Genomic DNA, 23,794 nt, shown 5'->3' on the forward strand with positions numbered 1-23,794 from the left:
GGAGAAGTGAAGACAAAATCCAAGGAAGTTTTCTGGAAAAGGTAAAGCAAAAAGACATAAGGAAACTATAAAAAATAAGATCATCAATCCAGACAATTCAACATCCAAATAACAGTTCTTGGAAAAACAAACAGAAAATAGAGAACTGACAATGAAATAATACAAGAAAATACTCCAAGCTTAAATGAAACAAATCTTCAAATACAAAGAGATTTGTGAAAATTCAGTATAACAAGTACTCACATCTAGATGAAATTTTGTAACAAAGATAAAAACATACTAGAGAAAGCTCTCTGAAAGGGAATAGAGTTAATCCACAAAAGAATAAGAATCATCAGAAGACTTCTCACTGAGGACATGAGAGTCTACAGGAAAAATTAAAAAAAAAAGGCAAGGCCACTTAAGTATCAAAGGAAAATGAATTCCACACTCAGCCAAATCAGCAGGCCGACTGTAGAATGTAACATTTTCACACAGACAAGGATGTTCTCCAGTAAAATAAAAAATATGAAACAAAAGAGAAGACATAAAATCCAAGAAATAGTGGAGCCAATCCCGGAGAGTAAGAAAAGTGCTAACATAGCAACTGTACAACAAATCTAAGAACAGTCTAGACTAAGCAGGAGACAAAAAGTTCTAGGAGAAATTTTGGAGCAAGGAGGAATGAGGAACAGACTGTGTATTAATTAACCTTACATTTTTAAAACCTAATAATGCCTGTGGTAATCACTAAAATAATAACTATAAAATGCCAAACAAACAAAAAATAGTGGACTTGCAATTTCAGCTCCAGCATGTGAAAAACTTGGAAGGTGTCACTCCCACCCTTACAACAAGGAAAAAGCTAAGCAAACTGCAAGTCAGTAACTTTTCTTGGGCCCATCAGAGAACTGCGAACACAAGGCAAACTGCCAGCTCAAGATATGGAGAGACCAACATATCCAGGGAGTCAGAGCCAAGAACTACTAGATCACCTCAAACACAAACAACTGGAACTATAAACTGATAGGAACATTATATTAGTTTCCCGGGGCTGTCATAAAAATCACAAACTAGGTGACTTAAAACAATAAAAGTTTATTCTTTCACATTTATAGCTCTGGAAGCCAAAGTACAAAATCAAGCATCAACAGGGTTGGATCTTTCTGAAGACTCAGAGAAAGAATTGCTTCACACCTCTGCCTTGGCTTCTGGAGGCTGTCAGAAATCCCAGGCATTCCTTAGCTTGCATAATTCCAACCTCTGCCTCCATCGGCACATGACCTTGCCCTTCTGTGTGTCTCAAATCTCCCTCCCCTAAGTCTTAATAAGAACACCACTCAATGGATTTGTGGTCAATACTAAATCCAAGACCATATTATCTTAAGATCCTTAGTTTTGTCTGCAAAGACTTCATTTACAAATAATGCCACATTCATCTATACCAGGGCTCAGGTATATGTCATTTTGGGAACATACCATTTTGGGGGCAAAAAGTTAATCCACTGTAAACATTTAAATGGTGTGGGTTTTTTTTCCCTGCTTTATATTTACTTTTTTTTAATTTAAATCCAAGTTAACATACAGTGTAATAATAATTTCAGGAATAAATTTTATTGATTCATCACTTACACAGAACATCCAGCACTCATCCCAACAGGTGTCCTCCTTAATGCCTCCACCCAACACCCCACCAGCAACCATCAGTTTGTTCTCCATATTTTAGAGTCTCTTATGGTTTTCTCCCTCTCTAATGTTATATTACTTTGCTTCCCTCCACTTTTGTTCATCTGTTTTGTATCTTAAATTCCACATGAGTAAAATCATCTATTTGTCTTTCTCTGACTGACTTATCTCACTTAGCATAATACACCCTAGTTCCATCAATGTTGCAAATGGCAAGATTTCTTTTTTTTTTGATCGCCAAATAATATTCCATTATCTACACACACACACACACACACACACACACACACACACCCCATCTTTATCCATTCATATGGATACCATTGACTTAAATGGTATTTCTGATGAACTACTGCAGGCTGAATGTGAAATAGCATCACAGTAGGAAACTTCTGGGAACCACGGTCTTAGGAGAGTCACCCACTTTCTGTGGGTTTTACTTCCAAGAACACCACCAGATTCTCAGAGTGAAGAGCCCATAAAAATTTCCTTTTGCTTCTGGCAAGGAGGAAAGTCAATGTGAAATAAACAGAAATCAAAGCACTCACCATTATTGCCCATCTGAGGAGTTCTTAGGAAAGAAAAAGCCCAAAGATGCGATTCCATCTGAGGAGTTCCTAGGAATGCAGCAAGGCAGCCAGGGAAGACAGAAACAGATACTAAAGAAATAAGAAGCATCTGGCACCTATACCCACAGCAAATATTAAACAAAATACAACTCCTGGGCAGATTAATATAAAATCTCACACTGAAGATCTGTTTATCTCAGTTCCTATTTCCTAATATATAATGTCCAACTTTCAACAAAAAATTATACATCATGCTTTTCAAAGGCAAGAAAAAACACAAAGACAAAGCAGGCATCAGAGCCAGGCTCAAATATAACACTTATTTTGAAACTAGGGAATTTAAAATAGCTATGATTAATATTTAAGGGTGATAATGGAAAAAAAAAAGAAGCAAAAACAGATGGGAAAGGTAAGCAGATGGAAATTCTAAAATCAAAAGGAAATAAAAGAAATAAAAATCACTAAGAGAAATAAATGATGCCAGGGTGGCAGGTCACTGCTCCAGGAAATGAGGGGTCAGTGCTAAAAGGGAAAAGTGGGCACCATGGCAACTGTGGTGTCTCAGAGGGGATCCACAATAGCAATACCTCATAAGGAAGTTCCAGGCAAAGTAGGATGCACTGGCAGCAGCCACTGAGACGCTGGCCAGCTAGATGGCAGCCTAAACGGAAGGGACAAGTGGCATCCATACCCCTGAGCCCTTGCCTCAGTTTTCTGAACTTCAGGCTCCCTTCCACTGGACCTCCATGCCCAGAATTAGCAATTTTTTCAACCCTCTCCTCCCCTACACCCTTGCCTCCTTCAGCCCTTGGAGCTCCGTGAGAAACAGGGACCTGAAACTTCCAGCACTGAGATACAGCCCTGAGGGGATGGATGACAGGCGGCAAAAAGAAGGTCCCCAGTACCCAGGAGGAGGGAATTATTATTGGGGGAAAGGGACCAGGCAAAGGGACGCAAGCTCTCTGCATGTATTCCCACCTCTTCCCTCTGCCACTGCCCATGCAGTGCCAAAGAGCCCTCCTAAGCACCAGGGCCACGGAAATGTCCTGGTAATCAGCACTAGTGGAAGCCGCCAGCATACCATCTAGGCCTCAGAGAAAGCGGTCAGCTTTATCTGGAAATTGGTATGCACAGCACAGGGGCAGAAGCGCTCCCAGGGTTCCTGACAGCTCTGCAGCAAGGGCAAGAGGCAGAGCGGCACTGCTCGCCCCAACTCAAAGATGCCACTTCAATGAACGAGAGCTTTCTGTCAGAAACTGCATCAGAGTTCTATACCGCTTGATTTCCTGGGCCGTTTCAGACTTAAAGTTATCAACAAAATTAAAAGAGTAACATGGAATGAACTGATTATGTGTCAACTAACTGTGAAATAATTTGCTGAATCGGTGTACTGTGATAAAAGTAAAAATGATCACTGCTAACACCTATACTCTTCCTCCCAAGTGATAGTCTAGATTTCAATCCAGAAAAGGATGAACTGGAGGCCTCTTGGCTTCACATTCAATTGGTGTCTGACTTCTTAAGATTTTTGGAGTTCTGGTTTCTAGCCTAGCATTACAAAGTGATGTACTGACCAGAAATTTGTAAAACAGTTCCTGAGCTTTTCGACAGTGAAGATACCTAAGAGAATAGGACTTCCTGAAGACTGTTCTGTACTGAATTTATAGCATATTTCTTGGATTAAGAGCATTCAAAAGAAAGCAAATTAACAACATTTTCCTCAGGTTTATATAGGATACACATTTCAAAGGTGTTACTAAACTCCTTTAAATATTAGTATCACCAACGGCTTTATGTCATTACTACTGAAAGCAGAACATATTTCTAACTCTGGCTCTTCTTCTTATGCATACTGCAAAAGGAATAGCTTTGTCTCCTGCTCAGCTAGCCTACTGTGTTGTATACTTTCTGAAGAAAGATACAATACTAACATAACCAGTGATTACAAGATTGCTGAAATTTTGGCCAAAAACATGCAGTCAGCAAGAGGTGATGTTTTCAGAAGAAACTGAAGAAATCTGAAATGTCACTGAACCAACACAGTTCAAAACAAGTGAAGAGCCCTTTTGTAAGGAGATATCCAGCTATGTATCCTGTTCTCAATTTTAGGGCGGAGAAAGGGTACTGTACCGCTGCAATAATATGTTCTTAGTTTGATGAAAATATTAATAAAATTTTGCCAATTACATTTAGCAGTTTGTAAAACATCTCCAATAAATACTGGAATTTGACAACTGTAGCATTCATACACAACATGCTGAAAACCCTAATGGATATAAAAATGCTTTTCGATAACCTTACTAGCTCTGAAGATGAAAGACAAAAAGGAAAAAAGAAGAAACTGGAACACAAAGAATTCTGGGGAAAAATTAAAGAGCTAAAGAATGCTCAAGAAAAAAGTGTTTACAACATGCCAAGTATTCTCAGCAACACAAGTGACAAATTAAAAAAATAAAACAAAATAAAATTAAAAAGCCACCCACTACCAAGGGATAGGCACAGCTTTATACACCATTTTGAAATATGTAAAAATTCTGAAACAAAACAAACGTAATCAGTATAATTAAAAGGCCAGGTATTTTTTCCCCAGCAAATGTAAATGAAAAAAATTTGTGGACTAAACAAAGATCTGTGTTACGCCATGGTCACATTACATTGTGACCTTTGTCTAATCACTGATTTACTGTGTCATTTCTCAAGTTATGAGATAATTATGAGAATGGTTAAGAATTATGACGAATTTTATTGTGTTGTGCATAGATACAGTGGTGTGCTCTACATATTTCTCCTTTTTATAATGTGTTCTTCATATTTTATGCCTATATGACATTTAACTTATGAAAAAGAATATTTCCTAAAATAAAACTCAAATATAATTCTTACCCATCTCTTCATTTCTTCTAGAAGTATGAGGGGAATTAACCACCCTATGCCTTCCTTCACTACAGATATTACTTTTGGTCTAAAATCTAAGCAAAAACTTGTATCTCCAACTGTCTTAAAGCACAAAATATAAATAAAAGCTGGGAAAGTAAACAAAACAAAAATGATGAAGGATGTCATTGGTGGTCTCATCACCAGACTAGACACCAAGGATAGAAGCAGTAAACTTGAAAATACTTCATTAGAAACTTCCCAAACTAAAATGTAAAGAGAAAAAAATAAATTAAAAAAAATAAAACAATGGCACTCCTGGGTGGCTCAGTCTTTTATGTGTCCAATTTTGGCTCAGGTCATGATCTCGCACTCTGTGAATTCAAAGCCCCACATCGGGCTCTGTGCAGACACCTCAGAACCTGGAGCCTGCTTCAGATTCTGTGTCTCCCTCTCTCTCTCTCTCTGCCCCTCCCCTACTCACACTCAGTCTGTCTCTCTCAAGAATAAACATTAAAAAAATTTTTTTAATAAAAAGTAGAACAGAACATCCAAGAAGTGTGCAATAATTTCAAAAGATAAAACATATGTATAACTGGAGTGCTAGAATAGAAAGATAATGGTGGGGAATTTTCCAGAATTATTATCTTACACTAAACCACAAACCTGGGACATTCAGGGAATATAAAGAAGGACAGATAAATGTGGGAAAGTCTACACCAAGGCATATCATATACAAACACAGAAAACCAAACACAAAGTCTTGAAAGAAGTCATAAGAAAAAAAGAACACCTTATGTACAGAAGAACAAGGATAAGAACTAGAGCAGATTTAAAGAGAGTGGAGTAAGGACACCTAGGTGGCTCAGTCAGTTAAGTGTTTGACTTCGAGTCAGGTCATGATCTCATGGTTTGTGGGTCTGAGCCCGCATCAAGCTCCGTAATGACTGTGGAACCTGCTTAGAGTTCTCTCTCTCCCCTACTCATACCTTCTCTCTCTCTCTCAAAAATAACAATATACTTAGGAAAAAGGAGAGAGCAGAGGAAACTAAAGTATTAAAAGAAAAAGACCTTCCACCTTAGAATTCTAAGAAGGAAGTTTACAGAGATACAGGTCAACCTTAAGAAATAAGAAAAATCTGAAGTAAATAATCTAACTTTATACCTAAAGGAACTAGAAATAATACAAAGCCCAAAGTTAAAAGGAAAAAAGAAAATGCTAAATCAGAGCAGAAACAAATAATGTAGTTTTTTTAAATAAAAAAAAAACAAAGAAATCAAGAGCTGCTTTTTGAAAGATAAACAAAATTGATAAACCTTTGGCCAGACTCATCAAGAAAAAAAGAGAACTCAAGTAAATAAAACCAGAAATGAAAGAAGTAACAACCAAGACCACAATTTACAAGAAACTACTACAGAAATTTATATACCAACAAATTGGCCAACTTAGAAAATATAAATTCCTAGAAACATAACATTCTTCCAATATTGAATCAGAAAAAAAAAATAGAAAATCTAAACAGACTGATGACAAGTAATAAAATTAAACTGGTAATAAAAAAAACCTCCCAATAAACAAAAGTCCAAGACCAGATGCCTTCACAGTTGAATTCAACCAAACACTTAAATAAGAGTTAATACCTATTATTCCCAAACTATCCCAAAAAATACAAGAGGAAAGGAGGCTTCCAAATTTCCTTTTACAAGGCCAGAACTACCCTAATATCAAAACCAATAACACTATGGAAAAAAAAAAACAAAAACCAACTACAGGTTAATTATCTCTGATGGAAACAGAGGCAAGAGGCAAATAGAATCAACAAAATATTAGCAAATTGCACTCAACAATACATTAAAAGAATCATTCACCATGATCAAATGGGATTTACTACAGAGATGCAAGGATGGGTCAGTATCCAAAAATCAATCAATATATCACATTAACAAAATAAAAGAGAAAAACCCATATGATCATCTCAATAGATGCAGAAAAACATTTGACAAAATTCAACATCCATTCATGATAAAAAAAAAAAACCTCTCAACAAAGTGGGTTTACAGGGAACATACCTCAACATAAAAAAGCCAAATATAATGAACCCATAGCTAATGTCATACTCAATGGTGAAAAACTGAAAGCTTTTCCTTTAATATGAGGAACAAGACAAAGATGTCTACTCTTGCCACTTTTATTCAAAACAGTACTGGAAATCCTAGCTATAGCAATCAGACAAGAAAAAGGAATAAAAGGTATCCAAATTGGTAAGGAAGAAGTAAAACTGTCACTATTTCCAGATGACATAACCCTATATATAGAAAACCTGAAAGATTCCACAAAAAAAAAAAAAACTTTAGAAAAACTGAATTCAGTGAAGTTGCAGGATACAAAATGAATACCAGAAATTGGTTGCATTTCTATATGCTACAAACAAAACAGCAGAAAGAGAAATTAAGAAAACAATCCCACTTACAATTACACCAAAAAGAATAAAATACCTAGGAGTAAATTTAACCAAGAAGGTGAATAACCAATACTGTGATAATGATAAGACACTGAAGAAAGAAACTGCAGATGACATAAATGGAAAGTTATACCATGTTCATGGATTAAAATAATTAATATTGTTAAAATGTCCATACTACTCAAAGCAACCTACAGGTTCAAAGCGGTCCCTTTGAAAAATACCAAAAAGTATTTGTCATAGAACTAGAACAAATAATCCTTGCACTTGCATGAATCCACAAAAGACCCTGAATAGCCAAAACAATCTTGAGAAAAAGCTGGAAACATCACAATCTCAGATTTCAAGGTATACTGCAAAGCCATAGTAATAAACAGTGGGGTATTTGCACAAAAACAGACACTTAGATGAAAGGAACAAGGCTGAGAGCCTAGAAATAAACCACACTTACATGATGAATTAATCTACAGAAATGGAGGCAAGAAAGTACAGTGGAGAAAAGAGTCTCTTTTATAAATGCTGTTGGGAAAACTGGACTGCTATGCACAAAAGAATAAAACTAGACCACTCTCTTACACTGTAAAGAAAAATAACTCAAAATGGATTAAACACTTAAATATGAGAACTGAAACCATAATATTCCTTTAAAAAATATAGGCAGTAGTCTCTTTGACACTGGCTTTGATAACATATTTATGGGTAAGTCTCCTCAGTCCAGGGAAATAAAAAATAAACTATTTGGAATACCAAAATAAAAAGCTTTTGCACAGCAAAGGAAGCCACTAAGGAAATGAAAATGCAATCTCCTGGAAAAGAGGAGATATTCAACAATAATATAATAAGAAATAACAAGATAACTATGTACAAATACAAACTGCCTTTTGTAATGTTATAAAGAGCAAAAAAGTCTAGTAATTCTGACATCAATGGGAATAATGGTAATGTAGTCCTAGAAAGATGTTAGTGATAAATGAAAGGCGTTATTAAGTGGCATATATCATACAATCTTATTTTTTCCAAAAAGGAAAAAGGGAGGGGGAAGGGAGATTTAAAAATTTGAATACAGAAATCCATAAACAAAACTGTTAATAGTTATTTCTTAGTGGTAAGACAAGTTGGATTTTTATTTTCTTTCACTTTCTAAATTGCCCAAATACCTATTTTTTAAAAAACCAATTAATACTAATACAGCCAGAATAAGGCTATTGTATTAAAAAAGAGAAACAGAACAAAATGATACATACAATACTAATATCAATAGAAAAAATTTCAAATATATAATCTCTCTTTTGTATAAAACACACACACGGTTTATATATCACAAAAAAAGTTTGCAAAGATATATGTCACAATGACAGGTAAATATCTCTGGGTAAGTGTCCCCTCATTTGCATTATTTGCAATTTTCTCGTTTTTCTATTAAAAATCCAAATTATGTAGCTTGAAGAGCAAAATTTTAATAATCATAAAAATACACACAAAAACCTTAAGCAATCCATGTCAAACAAAGAGGTGACTGGTTAAATCAAATACAGTAAAACCATACAAAGGAATAAGACTTAATTAGGAATGATATAGTTTAGGAAAATATGTGCAATGAAATTTCAAATGAATAAAGCAAGAGACTAAACTATATGTAAAGTATAAACCAAATGTGTAAAATATATTTAATTTTTGAGACCTGAAATACATCAAAATAACTTCACCCTGGACAAGTTTACAGGTCTTTTTTCTCCTTTATTCTCTCTGTGTCTTCTAAACTTTCTAAAATGAACAGTTTTTACATCAGAAAGATGTTGGTATCTCATAATGTACTGCATTTACAGAATGTTCCCGTGGCAGAACAGTTATATAACAGTGTTCCTTATTATAATGATACTCTTTTCCGGTTAGGGTTTCATCCCAAGGTGATAAAGGAGGGTATCTGAGGTTATGACCCCTCCCCACACACATAAAAACCTTTCACCTAGTAAGTAGACGAGCCAGTTAGAACCAAATGGGATATGTTTCAACCCTGAAGGAATCATTAAAATGCTGTAAATCCCATCTGCCCTATTCCAGTATAATTCTATAATTTAGTTACCAAGACTAAAATTGATACAAAAAAGTTAACCTTGATCTTCCTACATTACTTCACTATCTTAAAAACCACAAATTCTATAGTACAAGTCGTATCGAACAAGAAATGTTCCTGACTTTGAAATATCCTGCTTTTCAAGTTCTTGACTATTTATTTACTCAATTTAATATTAATAGTTCTACCTGCTCTTAGCCATCTACTTAATTAAAATGACTATATTTGGATATGAAAATTGTTAAGTTTCTTAGTAATATTCTTCCATATAATATGTACATACACATAATCCACACTACACATATATAAAACATACACAATGTTTTTCAAAATACTAGAGTAGTAAGACATGAAGTATATGGCAAAAAATATGTTCCAGCGAATGCCAGCAATACCTCTTTAAATTATGTGGTAATACTCTAAATTATTTGTGCCATCTTGCAGGAGAATTAGAGTTGACTTTCAAATATTTTATCCACTTTAACAAAATCGCTACTCAGAAGTCGAACTTTCATTTCAACAGTTCACTTCTTTTCCAATAAAATGTACTTATTTCTTAAAAATTAGTTTGCTGTAAAAGCTCTTTTTAATACATGTTAAAGTAGCATTCTATATTTAATTTTTCCAGATAATCAAACTACAACCGAAACACTTCCTTCTCATTTATTAGAGCTAAATGAACCACATCCTCCTAAAGTCAGTAAACTTCAAAATAAATTCATCTTAGATCCTTGGGGATATTTTTGCCAATATATAAACAGCCATCCTGACCCCAAAGACTTAAGTTATGATTATTTAACTAACCAATGAACAACAGTAGCACTTGTATGGCTGGTTAGCTCACCCAGCTATCCACTTCTAAAACATCTCAAAAGATTGAATACCTCAACGAAGCCGATCAGGATGAGCAATGGAAAATAAATTGGAGCCACAAGAGATTACTGAATGCACAAAGAGATTTGTCAATTCAGCACTCTAAAAAGAGATTCTGCAGAGTTGGGGCCGGACGCAGAGGCCCAGAAACACGTGAGAACCTATGAAACTAGGCTGGTTCTTCATTAGGCTCTGAAGTTCCAAACCCAAAAAACTAAAAAAGTAAAGAGTTCCATGGCTAAAAAAAACCTCACTTAAATGGATAAATTTCTATTTAAAAAAAAAAAAACACAAATTACTCAGAAGATTAAAAATAAAATCAACAGATCCATAATCCAGGAATAAAATCAGAAAGTAGCCTAAAAATGGCTTCGGAAACAGTTCCCCAAACAGATGACTTGTTTCAAAGGTTAATTTTTTTAAAACTCCAACAGAACACAAAGCAAGCTTATAAAACTTCACTATCTTAAAATAATTTATTCATTAAAATAATGTGTTCATTATTTATTCATAACTTATTCATTATTTAAACACGATTTAAATAATATTAAGACCAAAATTTGCACCCACAAATGTACCATCTCAAACACATAAGGTTCTATATAAAATGCCAATACAGGGAACTCAAATACATAGATAATTAGCCACCACAGTAAGCAGGGGATAGAGTTTTAATCTTGGAAAATCTGGGGTACCTGGCTGGCTCCGTCAGTAGAGCACATAACTCTTGATCTCAGGGTCATAAATTCAAGCCCCACGATGGGCATAAAGCTTACTTTAAAAATAATAGGGGTGCCTGGGTGGCTCAGTTGGTTCAACATGTGACTCCAGCTCAGGTCACAATCTCATGGTTCATGAGTTCAAACACATGTCAGGTTCTGTGCTGACAGCTCCGATTCTGTGTCTCCCTCTCTCTCTGCTCCTCCCCAATCACGCTCTCTCTCAAAAATAAACATTAAAAAAAAGTTTAATAATAATTAATAACTAAGTCTTGGAAAATCTCATTTATCATATAAATAAACTACAACATGATTCACAGATTCTCAGCAGCATTCAATAAACTTTAACCTTACTGCATTTTGTGTGAACTCAATCCCTCTTGTCTCAATAAAAAGCTCCTAACATGAGGTCTTAACCCCAAGATTTGTCCTAGAAAATATAATAAGCTTTGGGACTAAATTAGCAACTCAGTTTCTCTCAGGATAACTAGATTCATAACGTATAAATTCAGAACTAACTTATATTAGGGCAATGGTTCTCAACCAAGATGAATTTGCCCAACAGGGGACAGCTGGCAAAGTCTGGAGACACTAAGAGTTATGGCTCAGGCAATGCTGCTGGCACCTAGGGGTTAGAGGAAAGGGATATTAAGTACCCATCAATGCACAGGACAGCCTTAACAGCAAATTGATTTCTGGCCCAAAGCTGCTAAGGTTGAAAAACTCCATATAAGGGGAAATATGCTACTTACAGATTTTCATTTCATACCATACCTGGTGGGTTCTAGTTGAGTTAAAAAACAAACAGGGGCGCCTGGCTGACTCAGTCGTTTAAGCGTCCGACTTCGGCTCAGGTCATGATCTCACGGTTCGTGGGTTCAAGCCCCGCATCTGGCTCTGTGCTGACAGCCTGCTCAGAGCCTGGAGCCTGTCTTTGGATTCTGTGAATCCCTCTCTCTCTGACCCTCCCCTGCTCACGCTGTCTCTATCTCTCTCTCAAAAATAAATTAAACATTTTTAAAAAAACAAATAACTTCTCAGAGCACCTCGCCAGTTCAGTCAGAAGAACATATAACTCTTATTTTTTAAGTTTACTTATTTTGAAAGACAGATGGAGCTCGGAGAGGAGGGGATGGAAAGAAAATCCCAAACTGGCTCTGCACCCTGAGGTGGGGCTCAAACTCATGAACCATGAGATCATGACCTGAGCCAAAACCAAGAATTGGATGCTTCACCAACTAAGCCACCCAGGTGCCTCAACAGGTGCCACTCTTAATCTCAGGGTTGTAGGTTTAAGCCCCACATCAGGTGTAAAGGTTACTAAAACATAGAAAGAAGGAAAGAAAGAAGGAAAGAAAGAAGGAAAGAAAGAAAGAAAGAAAGAAAGAAAGAAAGAAAGAAAGAAAGAAAGAAAGAAAGAAAGAGAACGAACGAAAGAACTCAGGGTGCCTACTCTTGATTTCCCCTCAGGTCATGATCCCATGGTTCCTGAGTTCCAGCCCTGCACCAGGCTCTGCACGGAGCATGGACCCTGCTAGAGATTCTCTCCCCCCATCTCTCTCCTGTGCATGTGAGCACACTCTCTCGAAATAAATAAATTTAAAAAATAAAACAATTCTTCTCTCACACATACACATGTACACACAACAGAAGATTAGAAGGAGGAGGAGGAACACAAAGGAGGGAGGTAAGGAAATGGAAGTAAATATCAAAACTGTGATAAGAAGACATTTCTAAACTTAGAGCAAACAAAACAATCAAAATTTAAAGCAAGCAAATTGAAAACTAGGAGTAAATATCTGCAGCAAACCAGACAAAGATTAAAGTCATTTGAAAGAACCAAAAAAATAATAAAAATAAGAATACAACCAAGACTGAAAAACTGTAGTATTTGAAATGAAGTATAGCCACTCTAAGAATTTAATCCTCACTTAAAAGGAGAAAAGAAATGTATTTTCTAAACAACTTGGCTGCAGGTGGGGGAAGCGTTTACTGGTAGTATTTTTTAAGGAGTCTACAATTTTATTTTTTAGTAGTTTTTTTTTTTAAAAGAAAACAATAAAAAAGTGACTTTTTAAAAACAAAGAATGTCTGAAAATGAAGGTTAAAAATTTTTTAATCCAGAATTTTTTAAATTATACACAAAATATTGATGGTAATATAAGTCTGTCAACTATTCTGCCCTAATAAACTTATTCTTCTGATAATGAAAATCACTTCATAAAAAAGTAATATAAATAATTTACACATTTCCAAACAGGTTTGAGTTGTATGGGCATTCACTACAGAATATTTACTTTGGTTCTGATCAATATTATAGATAAATATTACAATATCTAATTAGGTCTGTCAAATTAAATATACTCTATATTGCACCACTGGTTATATTATACCACTGAGCTTTAACCTCTGTTTTTACTATAGTAAAGGACAAAATAGAAGAAGTTATACAGAAATTAACAAAAAAAATACTCCACTGTAAGTTCAGAAGCTTTATTCTAAAGAAGCAGTAATATGATAGAAACCTTATACCTCTTATTTAAATAATAATAATAAAGATAAAAAATAAAAAATATTTCTTAGGGGCACCTGGGTGCTAAATTGGTTAAGCATCTGACTTCAGCTCAGGTGATGATCTCACGGTTCATGAGTTCGAGCCCCACATCAGGCCTTGTGCTGACAGTGCAGAGCCTGGAGGTCGCTTCAGATTCTGTGTCTCCCTCTCTCTCTGTGTCCCTCCTCCCTCCTCTCTCTCTCAAAAATAAACATTAAAAAAATTTTTTTAAATAAAAATAAAAAATATTTTTATTTTTCAGTACTAAATACTTATTTCTCACCAAATCCAAAAATCTTTACCAAAAACTTATTTCCAGGACTATTTTTACATAAATGGAGAAATGCAACATTGAAGAGCACTGCTTACTGTTACCTGACACTTCATTATTCAGGTTCCCTAAAATTACCCACTCAAAATACTAATGAGAAGCAAAGTAAGCCCTAAAGTCCTTTTAGCTATGTAATATCAGAATTCTGTGATGTCCACAAATTAAAATAGAACTGATAAATATGTCTTACTTTCAACAAAAATAAGTAAATCACTGATAGTGATTTGTGCATAATCTAAAGATATCATACACAAAATGCAACTCTCCTTTTTGTATTTCAAATAGAGTGCAAAAGTCTGGATAGTACCAAGTGCTCTTATTCAAAGAGCATTCAGAGACGAGAATATGTGGTAGAAGAAAATTTTTACACAGTACTACATTCTTCGTAATATTAGTAAATCAGATCCATAGGTGACAAGTATCTATAAAAATAATCTAAGTTTGAAAAACAAAAGGATTTTAATCTCATAAAGACTAAGAATTAGTTCAAAGCAAAGAAATTACCATGCACATGCCTCCTTCCAAAATAACAAATCCTAAGAACAAATACACAAAATACATCTGAAAAGCAAACAAGGTGGAAAATTCTATTAAGTATTATTCATTTAGAGGCATCTGGGTGGCTCGGTTGGTTAAGCACCCAACTCTTGATTTCAGCTCAGGTCATGATCCCAATCTCATGAGATAAAGCCTAGCATAAGCCTCACCACTAAATGGAGCCTGCCTAAGACTCTCTCCCTCTCCCTCCCTCCTTCTGCCTCCCTCCCTCCCTCCCTCTCTCTCTCTCTCTCTCTGCCCCACTCCTTCACTTGCACACACATGCATGCTCTCCAAAATAAAAAAATTACTCAAAAATAAAAATATGTAAAATAAATAAAAATAATTTATATATTCCTCATTCAGATTTTTATTCCCACTATAAATTTTGGGGAAACAGTACAAATTAGTTTTAAGCACATTGCAAGCCACATAAAAAAAATACGATGTATTTGTCATAAAGTTTTAGAGAATTCATCAAAAAAATCTTGTGATACTCTACTGGATACATAAGTAAAAGACCAAAGTGTAACATACAATTGAAATTCAAAATCTTTTAAGAGAAAATAGTTACCCAAATATATGTACAATATGTAATAGCAATCCACAAATTTAGTGTGATAAATATTTAAATTTCTTTATTCTTACACCACATTAGAACAGCCATTTCAATCCGTATTACTTGCTCTGTGTAACTCAACTTTCTCCCCTCAATGTTTTAAGAAATAATTAAGTGGACATGCTTTAAAATCAGAACAATGCAAGTTTAATCCAGCCTTCTCCACATCCTGTCTCTGACCTTGGGAGAGTTACAATCTCTAACTTCAACTTCTGATTTTGGAAAATGGAAACAATGATCATTTACCCAAGAATGCTCCAATGGAAATTAAATACTGAATAAAATACCTCGCATTAAAAGCATTCCCTCAATGCTAATAATTAGCAAAAATATCAGTTAAAAAGAAATTTTAAGCTTACCAAAAATGGAAAGTTGCTAATAAAAGACAATTTAACTCTCAAGAAGACTAAAAATGTAATGCAGTTATGTAAACAACTGCAAGAACCTATAAGAATTATCAGAATCATGAAAAAATCTTAAGTTATCATTTGAATTTCTCCATGCTTCCAAGCACACACCATAAGTAAATACATGCATTAAAAAATAACTTAAATTCAAATATTCAAAGAGTTATGTTAAATTCAAGATACCAGAAAACTTTATCTGGCCAGGGTTGAGAGCAGGGGACTTTGTTTCAGGGGACTTTGTTTCACTTATCTTTGTATTCCCAAACCCTATCACAGTGCCTGATGTATCAAATGCACTCAATAGCTATTTGTAGCACTGAAATGGAAGATACTAAATTGCCTAGAATTTTAAATTCTTCTCTCAACAGAAGTATAATGATACTGCGTACTCATTCAGCAAATATTTGAGGGGCTGATACTGGAAGGTCTCTTCTTCCTCTCAGAGGAAGAGTCAGAAATTGGTTCCACATGTTTTAGTGGTTAAGAGTAGCATAAGCACCGGAATACACACAACTGCCTGGATTCGGTAGGAACTACCTACTATTTTTACGCTTCTTGACTAATCTATAGAATGAGAAAATAACAGAACCCAAAAATGTAGGATTTGTTGTGAGAATTAAATAATGCCAGTAAAGTGCTTAAAACCCTGCCTTAACCAGAAGTACCTAATAAATATTCACTAAATATTCACAGCCATTACAATATACTGCAATCTCCCTACTAACTGTTAAGAACCCAGGGCAAGGATATTGTCCACTTTTTTATTTTGAATGCCTCTGTCGGTCCTCGTATACATGACCTCAAGAAATATCTAATTTAAACCAAAGTATTTAGTGACAAGACAGAATTATATTATTATTCTGGGAAAACCCAATTAGTGTGGGATAGGACTGATGACAAAGAACCAGAAATGTTAAAGGATGGGAAAGAAATCACAGAATAGTCATTTAAGAGTCTCCTTGAGAACTTTTTTCAGAATTTAGACCTCATTGAAAATCCAATAAAAAATATAGACCCTTTCCCCAAAATAATTCTGTTATCAAGGTCCATGAAAAATTGTACATGTTTAAAACTGACAAGCTCCTGATATGTATTCTCATGTCATTTGAGAACATACTATACCACCAATAACTATTTCTGTGTTTTTCTTTTATGCTTTTGACCAACAGCATTCATTTATTCGTGAAATACCACTTTTAAATCTTATCTCTGAAGTTAAGCATTATAAAATGAAAGAACTGCTAATTACTAAGGCCAAACTATACTTTCAAATAACAATCCAAATGTGATTGAAAAGCTTCAATTTCTCTAATATACCAGTAGGCCAAATGCCTAAGACTGTATTTTTTTAAGAAAGCAGAATGAAACAAACTTCAGGCCTATAATCTACTAAGGTATTTTTTCCATGAGAACATATATTTATCTAATTACAACAAATTATCACTAATATCTAATATAAAATTAATCAGTTAAGACCAAAATGGTTTATAATTAACAAACTCTAGTACAATTCCTTACATAATAACCTATAATTGTATAATAATTTTAAAATATTTTCATATACACTTTCATTAGATTCACCATACACCTAAAGTTTTAGATTCTAAAACTATATTTGGTCAGCTGGTAACACCAGACACATGTGCACTTGAGTTGTGGCTAGTCCAAGTTAGCATGTTATATAAATGTAAAATCCACAAAGACAGATTTCAAAGACAGGAAAAAAATGTAAATTATGTCATTAATAACTTTTTATATAGAATATATATTGAAATAACTATTTTCTTTAAGCCAAAATATTAAAATTAATTTCACTTGTTCCTTTTTATTTTTTAACATAGCTATTAGGAAAATTTTTAATTATATATTTATCAGGTTAGTATGCCTCAAAGAACATATGTATACTTGCTTCACAACACTCATTTAAGATGGTATAATTTTATAGTTCAAGCAACACTGTCTCAAGTTATTTTAATTATTTATTTATATTTAGAGAGAGAGAGAAAGCAAGGAGGAGGGGCAGGGGAGAGAAAGAGAATCTTAAGCAGGCTCCATGCTCAGCATGGAGCCCAAGGCAGGACTGGATCCCACAACCCTGGGATCATGTCCCGAGTCAAAATCAAGAGTTGGATGGACACTCAACCAACTGAGCCACCCAAGTGTCCTATTCAAGTTATTTTAAACAAATTTTAAGCAAATTAAGCCTTTATGCCTACATTTGTTTAACCTGTGAAGACTCATATAGAAATGTCTCTGATATGTGAAACAGATCATTTTCCCTTTATTTACTAGTAGAATGTGCAACACAGATGGAGTAGGCAATCAGCAACCCACCTGACAAGATGCTTTCTATTCCACGTTACTGATTCCCTATTAAAATGTTTAAGAGCCCCAACAGTCATACAGAAAGGATTAAAGAGGTGGGGGAGGGGGGGTTGTGGGTTTTTTTGTTTTTTTAAAGATTTTAAGTAATCTCTGCACCCAACAGTGGGGCTTGAACTCAATGGAAATAAATAGTTGCACACTCCACTGACTGAGCCATCCAGGCACCCCTAAGGTTAGTTAGTCAGACCTCATACCAACTTGAAACAGTAGCTTCACCAGTCAGCATTTTGTTAGCCTGGTTTAGGTGGGCATACTTCAATATACTGTACTTATGAACTTTTGTATCATTCACTAGACTGGCTGGAGCCCTTTCCCCAATTACTCCAAATTAAACTATTACTGAATCACAGATTAGTGGATACACAGCAGACTCACAATTTTCTGCTAGTTATTAAAGGTGCTAAATTTTTTTAGTAAAATAAGTGATGAGGCAAGTAAGGTCATTCATTACATATGAAATGAAGAAAATAACAAAGAAGTTTTTATTTAGGCTTTAAACTATGAGGTTCCAACTATAAATTCAATTGGGTTTTATAAAATATAAAGAATATAAGAAATTCAGGTAATTTTTTTAGGAAAGGGGTTACCTTGGGGTCTAAAATATCACCTTTACACTTCTTCCATTTGACATTCATTCTGAAAATTCTAAACTCTCAACAGATTTATTTTCATCATTTAAGGCCATTGTTTTTAACTGCTTCACAAAATGTGTTTGCTAAGAATGGTCTAATTAATAGTTAAGTAAAAATGGAGTCTTCATTTTATTTGCACACACACACATATACACACACACTGCAAAACAGTAAGGCAAAGTAACAGAGGACAATCTGCTGCAGGAGAAGGGATTTTGAAGTCTAATACAAAACTCTGATTATAAGGAAAACACGTTTCTAAATGACTTGAAGTTTGTTGTTTCTAGTAGAAAGAAAAAAGCCATGTAGGAGAGTATACATTTGAAAGATCAACTTCAATGTTTCCTGAAAATATTATACTCTACTTTAGCCAAGACTTTAGGTCTCAATTTTACAAATATATTAACTTCTATACTTAAAATCCAAACAAACATTTTAGCACTTGATTATTATAATAATCATGATAAATGCTCCAGAAATTTCACTTTTCTAGTAATTAAAGTCAGTCTAGGGTGTTAGGTCAATTTTTGGCTCAGTACTAGGGCACTGATATATACTAACAATGTTAAGGCAGTTTTAGTATTTCAGGTAAAAGACTCAAAGATATCAGTTCAAATGAAGACATGCCTCACTCTAAAGACTCAGCACCAGGAATAGGAAAAAAATGTCTGGGCGATTGCCAAGTCCTTACTACGTCACTGGTCAAACTAACAAGAGAAGAACAAATCCCATTTGCCTTTCAACACAGAAATCTGTATACTGATCTTCCTTAGGCTTCTCTATTTGCATTTTAATATTTCTGATATTGGAATACGTCCTCTTTACGTACTACACTCTTCCTCTTGTTTGGATTTGTAATGAATGGCATGTTAAATTTTATTCCTATCATGTTAAGTCTTATTCCTATCATAGCACTATAAGCCATCTCAAAACATACATGACAGTCATCAACCCCAAGACGGAAAAGGCAAGAGCAAATATATATTTGTCCTAATCTCCCTAGTGCATAACATGGCATTAATTACATTCCTTGCATTAAGGCAAATACTTCTTGATTTAGCTTTCACATACAGCTTGACCATAATACCTTGCAACAGAACCTTTCTCTTAATGTTGATGGTAGCTACTTGTCACTATTACCATAGTAAAGTATTTTCCTACTAGAAACTCCCAGTGATTAGATGCCACACAGTCACTCTCATGGAATTAATTACCTGGACACCAAATCACTAAAAAGAACCTGGGCTACAGGACACTAAAACAGACACTGTAATTTAGGATCCCATATGAGTCATCTCTGTCTTTGTAAATTAGTTGAGAAAGAGAATGGGATCATGATGGGAAGTTTAATAACATACAAAATGTGAACGATTATAAAATGCAAGTCTCCTAGAAGTACTGAAAAGGACTGATATAATCCTAGGTTCTTAGGTTCCTAGGTCCTAGGTTCTAGGAAAGAAAGTGTCTATGACACTGCCATATCTGGCAATAAATCAACATCTTAAGCTAGATATCAATTTAAAACAATGAATATTTAAAAAGCAGAGTTTCTTCTTAGAGTAAAAGTTCCCTTAAGTGCAAACAACTAGTAAATATACTTTTGGTGGAATGAAAACAGTAAGAAAGCAGAACATCCAGGTACTTGAGACTTCAGAAACAAAAACCAAAATACAAAAAAGAAACAATGTCAAATTTAGTCCAAAATGTGTACCTCACTTGAAGCCAAAACCAGAGTTCTGACTGAAAAATGAAAGTACAGTAAGACTCTTGAACACAGGGTTGAACTGCTCAGGTCCATTTATACACAGATTTTTTTTATATACATATAAAAACAGTATAATACTGCAAATGTATTTTCTCTTCCTTCTTTTTTAAGTAAGCTCTAGGCCCAACATGTAGCTTGAACCCATGACCCCAAGATCGAGAGCCACATGCTCTACCACCTGAGCCAGCCAGGTGCCCCCTGCTTTGACTTTCTTAGTAACATTTTTTCTCTAGCTTACTTTATTGTATGGCTACAGTAAATAATACATGTTAACATATAAAATGTGTTAATCAACTGTTTATTGGTAAGGATTCTGGCCAAAAGCAGGCTCTTAGCTACATTTCGGGGGAGTCAAAGTTTAAGTTAATTTTCTTTCTTTTTTTTTTTTTTTTTTTACAAATAGTTTATTGTCAAATTGGTTTCCATATAAAACCCAGTGCTCATCCCCACAAGTGCCCTCCTCCATGCCCATCTCCCCCCTCTCCCCCCAACATCCATCAGTCCTCGCTTTGTTCTCAGCATTCAAGAGTCTCTCATGGTTTGCCTCTCTCCCTTTCCCCCACCATTTCCCCCCTTCTTCTCCCCATGGTCCTCAGTTAAGTTCCTCCTAATCCTCCTTTACGTGCAAACATATGGTATTTGTCCTTCTCTGCCTGACTTATTTCGCTCAGCATAACACCCTCAAGGTCCATCCATGTTGCTACACATGGCCAGATTTCATTGTTTCTCATTGCCATGTAGTATTCAAGGGATAGATAAACCACACCTTCTGGATCCATTCGTCCGTTGATGGACACTTAGGCTCTTTCCATGTTTTGGCTATTGTTGAGAGTGCTGCTATGAACATTGGGGTACATGTGCTCCTATGCATCAGCATTTCTGTATCCCTTAGGTAAACTCCTAGCAGTGCTATTGCTGGGTCATAGGGGAGTTTTATTGTTAATTTCCTGAGGAACCTCCACACTGTTTTCCAGAGAGGCTGTACCAGCTTACATTCCCACCAACAGTGCAGGAGGGTGCCCGTTTCTCCACATCCTCGCTAGCATCTAGAGTTCTCTGATTTGCTCATTTTAGCCACTCTGACTCCAAAGAGGACATCCAGATGGCCAAAAGTTTAACTTAATTTTCAACTTCAGAGATTGGAGGCGGGATTTCAGCATCCCTTACCCCAGAGTTGTTCAAGGGTCAACCATATTATAACACAGTCTTAAGTCAGAGAAGCCCTGGTAAGATTATAAAGGGAATTTTATCTGCCTTACAATGGTAATAAATGACTCTGTCTACACATCTAACATTAACCTAAAAAAAAAAAAAAAAGCTGGAGGAAAGAGAGGGAGAGTATGGTGGGAGCAGTGAAAAGGGCTACAAAATAAAAAACCAAAACCAAAAAAAAAAAAAACCAAACAAGTCCTTCTAATAAACAGTCTAACTCTAATTCAGTGAAAGAAACCAAGAAACCAATAATTCGTGGGACTTTCAAATTTCTTTACTTGCCTGTTGAATATTACATTGGTAGTTACAATTACTCAACTTGTTAAGGATTGTGTTTTTGTTTCTGAAACAGAAGGGTAGACTGAAACTGCTTTGCATTGGGGTCTGAAAGAAGAGGAACTCAAGTGAAAAAGAACAGCAAAAAAGCAGACACATCAAATCCCTAGGACCAAGTAAACAGAAGGAACCTTATACTGTGACCAGGAAATATCCTCTCAAGTATCTAGAAAGAGAATCTCACATCACCCCATTATCCAAGGCTGTTTCTAGATCCAAGAATTAATGCAGGCTACTAATATACTCTCAAGATAGAAAATATATAAGACCTACAGCTTAGGAGCTCAGTATTACTGCTTGATTCATCCTACACAATTCCAATAACCAAGTTTGGTTTTGTTCCTGGGAACAAATACCTGCCTTGATTCTCATAAAAATATAGATGCTGTCTGATTTTGTTTCCCTGTCGCCAGAACTTCAGAGACTACTGCCAAATCCCATTTCCTCTCTTTTCCCACAAGATGTCAGTCTGAACCTCTACCTAATACCTGCTACCAGCCCCCATCCCACTCCCACATCAAGCTGGCCATTACATCTGTCTATACACCGCCTTTTACTACACACATCCCTTACACCAACAAGCTGACTACAGACATTTATGGATCTCTATCCAGATTCCCCAGACCAGTGTTTTGGCCTCTCTTCCATGGAGAAAGACCTAAGTCCTGCTTGAGGCTAATCTACCTTGTAATTGGATATGAAATCCTACAAATAAAACAAGTCACAGGTCCATCATAATGATTACCCAATCTGCCTAATTTCACAGCATATTAGATTTTATTTGCCTCTTCTCTGCAGCTTTGTTCTCTTCTCACCCAAATCAAGAATCATTACATTCTTCTTAGCCTATATTCAAGCCCTTGCCATTACACCATTTTCCATAAGTTCATTAGAAAATTAAACATTTATCATACTTAAAATACATTTTTTAATTTTAGGTTTTTATTTTAATTCTAGTTAACAGTATTATATGCTTCAGGTGTACAATATAGTGATTCAACACTTCCATACAATACCTGGTGCTCACCACAATAAGGGTATTTCTTTAATTCCCATAGCCTATTATTTCACCCATCCCTACCCACCTCCCCTCTGGCAACTATCAGTTTGTTCCCTGTAATTAAGAGTCTGTTTCTTGCTTTCTCTCTTATCTTTTCCCTTTGCTTGTTTTCTTCCTTAAATTCCATATATGAGTGAAATCATGTTTCTCTGACTTATTTCATTACAGTCGCTGGCTCTATCCATGTGGTTGCAAATGGCAAGATTTCATTCTTTTTATGGCTGAATAATATTCCACCAGAATGGATAATACTCCAGAGTGGTGGCACCAATTTGCATTCCCACCAACAGTGCACAAGTGCTCCTTTTTCATCACATCCTTGCCAACACCTGTTGTTTCCTGTGTTGATGATTTTAGCCATTCTGACAGGTAAGAGGTGATAGCTCACTTCAGTTTTGATTTGCATTCACCTAATGGTAAGTGATATTGAGCATCTTTTCATATGCCTACTGGCTATCTATATGTCTTCTTTGGAAAAATGTCTATTCATGTCTTCTGCCCACTTGTTAACTGGATTATTCATTTTGGGGGCGTTGAGTTGTGTAAGTTTATATATTTTGGACACTAACCCTTTATCGAATATATCATTTGCAAATGTTTTCTCCCATTCTTAGGTTGCCTTTCAGTTTTGTTAACTGTTTCCTTTGCTGTGCAGACCCTTTTTATTTTAATGTAGCACCAACAGTGTACTTTTGCTTTTCTTTCTTTTGTCTCAAGAGA

General features: G+C 35.3%; 1 protein-coding gene and 1 pseudogene across 2 annotated transcripts in view; one reads left to right on the forward strand and one right to left on the reverse strand.

The window, feature by feature from the left end:
- LOC120231239 (CD2 associated protein) overlaps positions 1 to 23,794 on the reverse strand; it is a 131,641-nt gene that overhangs the window by 102,298 nt on the left and 5,549 nt on the right. The window contains exon 1 of one of the 2 annotated variants that reach the window (XM_039231232.1): positions 2,214 to 2,249. The exons of the other annotated variant lie outside the window; for it this stretch is intronic. Coding sequence (XP_039087163.1) covers positions 2,214 to 2,226 — 13 coding nt within the window. The 5' untranslated portion in view covers positions 2,227 to 2,249. Of the gene's footprint in view, positions 1 to 2,213; positions 2,250 to 23,794 lie in introns of those variants that run through there. 2 annotated transcript variants of the gene reach the window in all.
- Positions 2,981 to 4,689, forward strand: LOC120231247 (annotated as a pseudogene).

The sequence above is a fragment of the Hyaena hyaena genome, unplaced genomic scaffold (assembly GCF_003009895.1).
Source record: "Hyaena hyaena isolate Hyena2069 unplaced genomic scaffold, ASM300989v1 scaffold_55, whole genome shotgun sequence".
Classification (NCBI taxonomy): domain Eukaryota; kingdom Metazoa; phylum Chordata; class Mammalia; order Carnivora; family Hyaenidae; genus Hyaena; species Hyaena hyaena.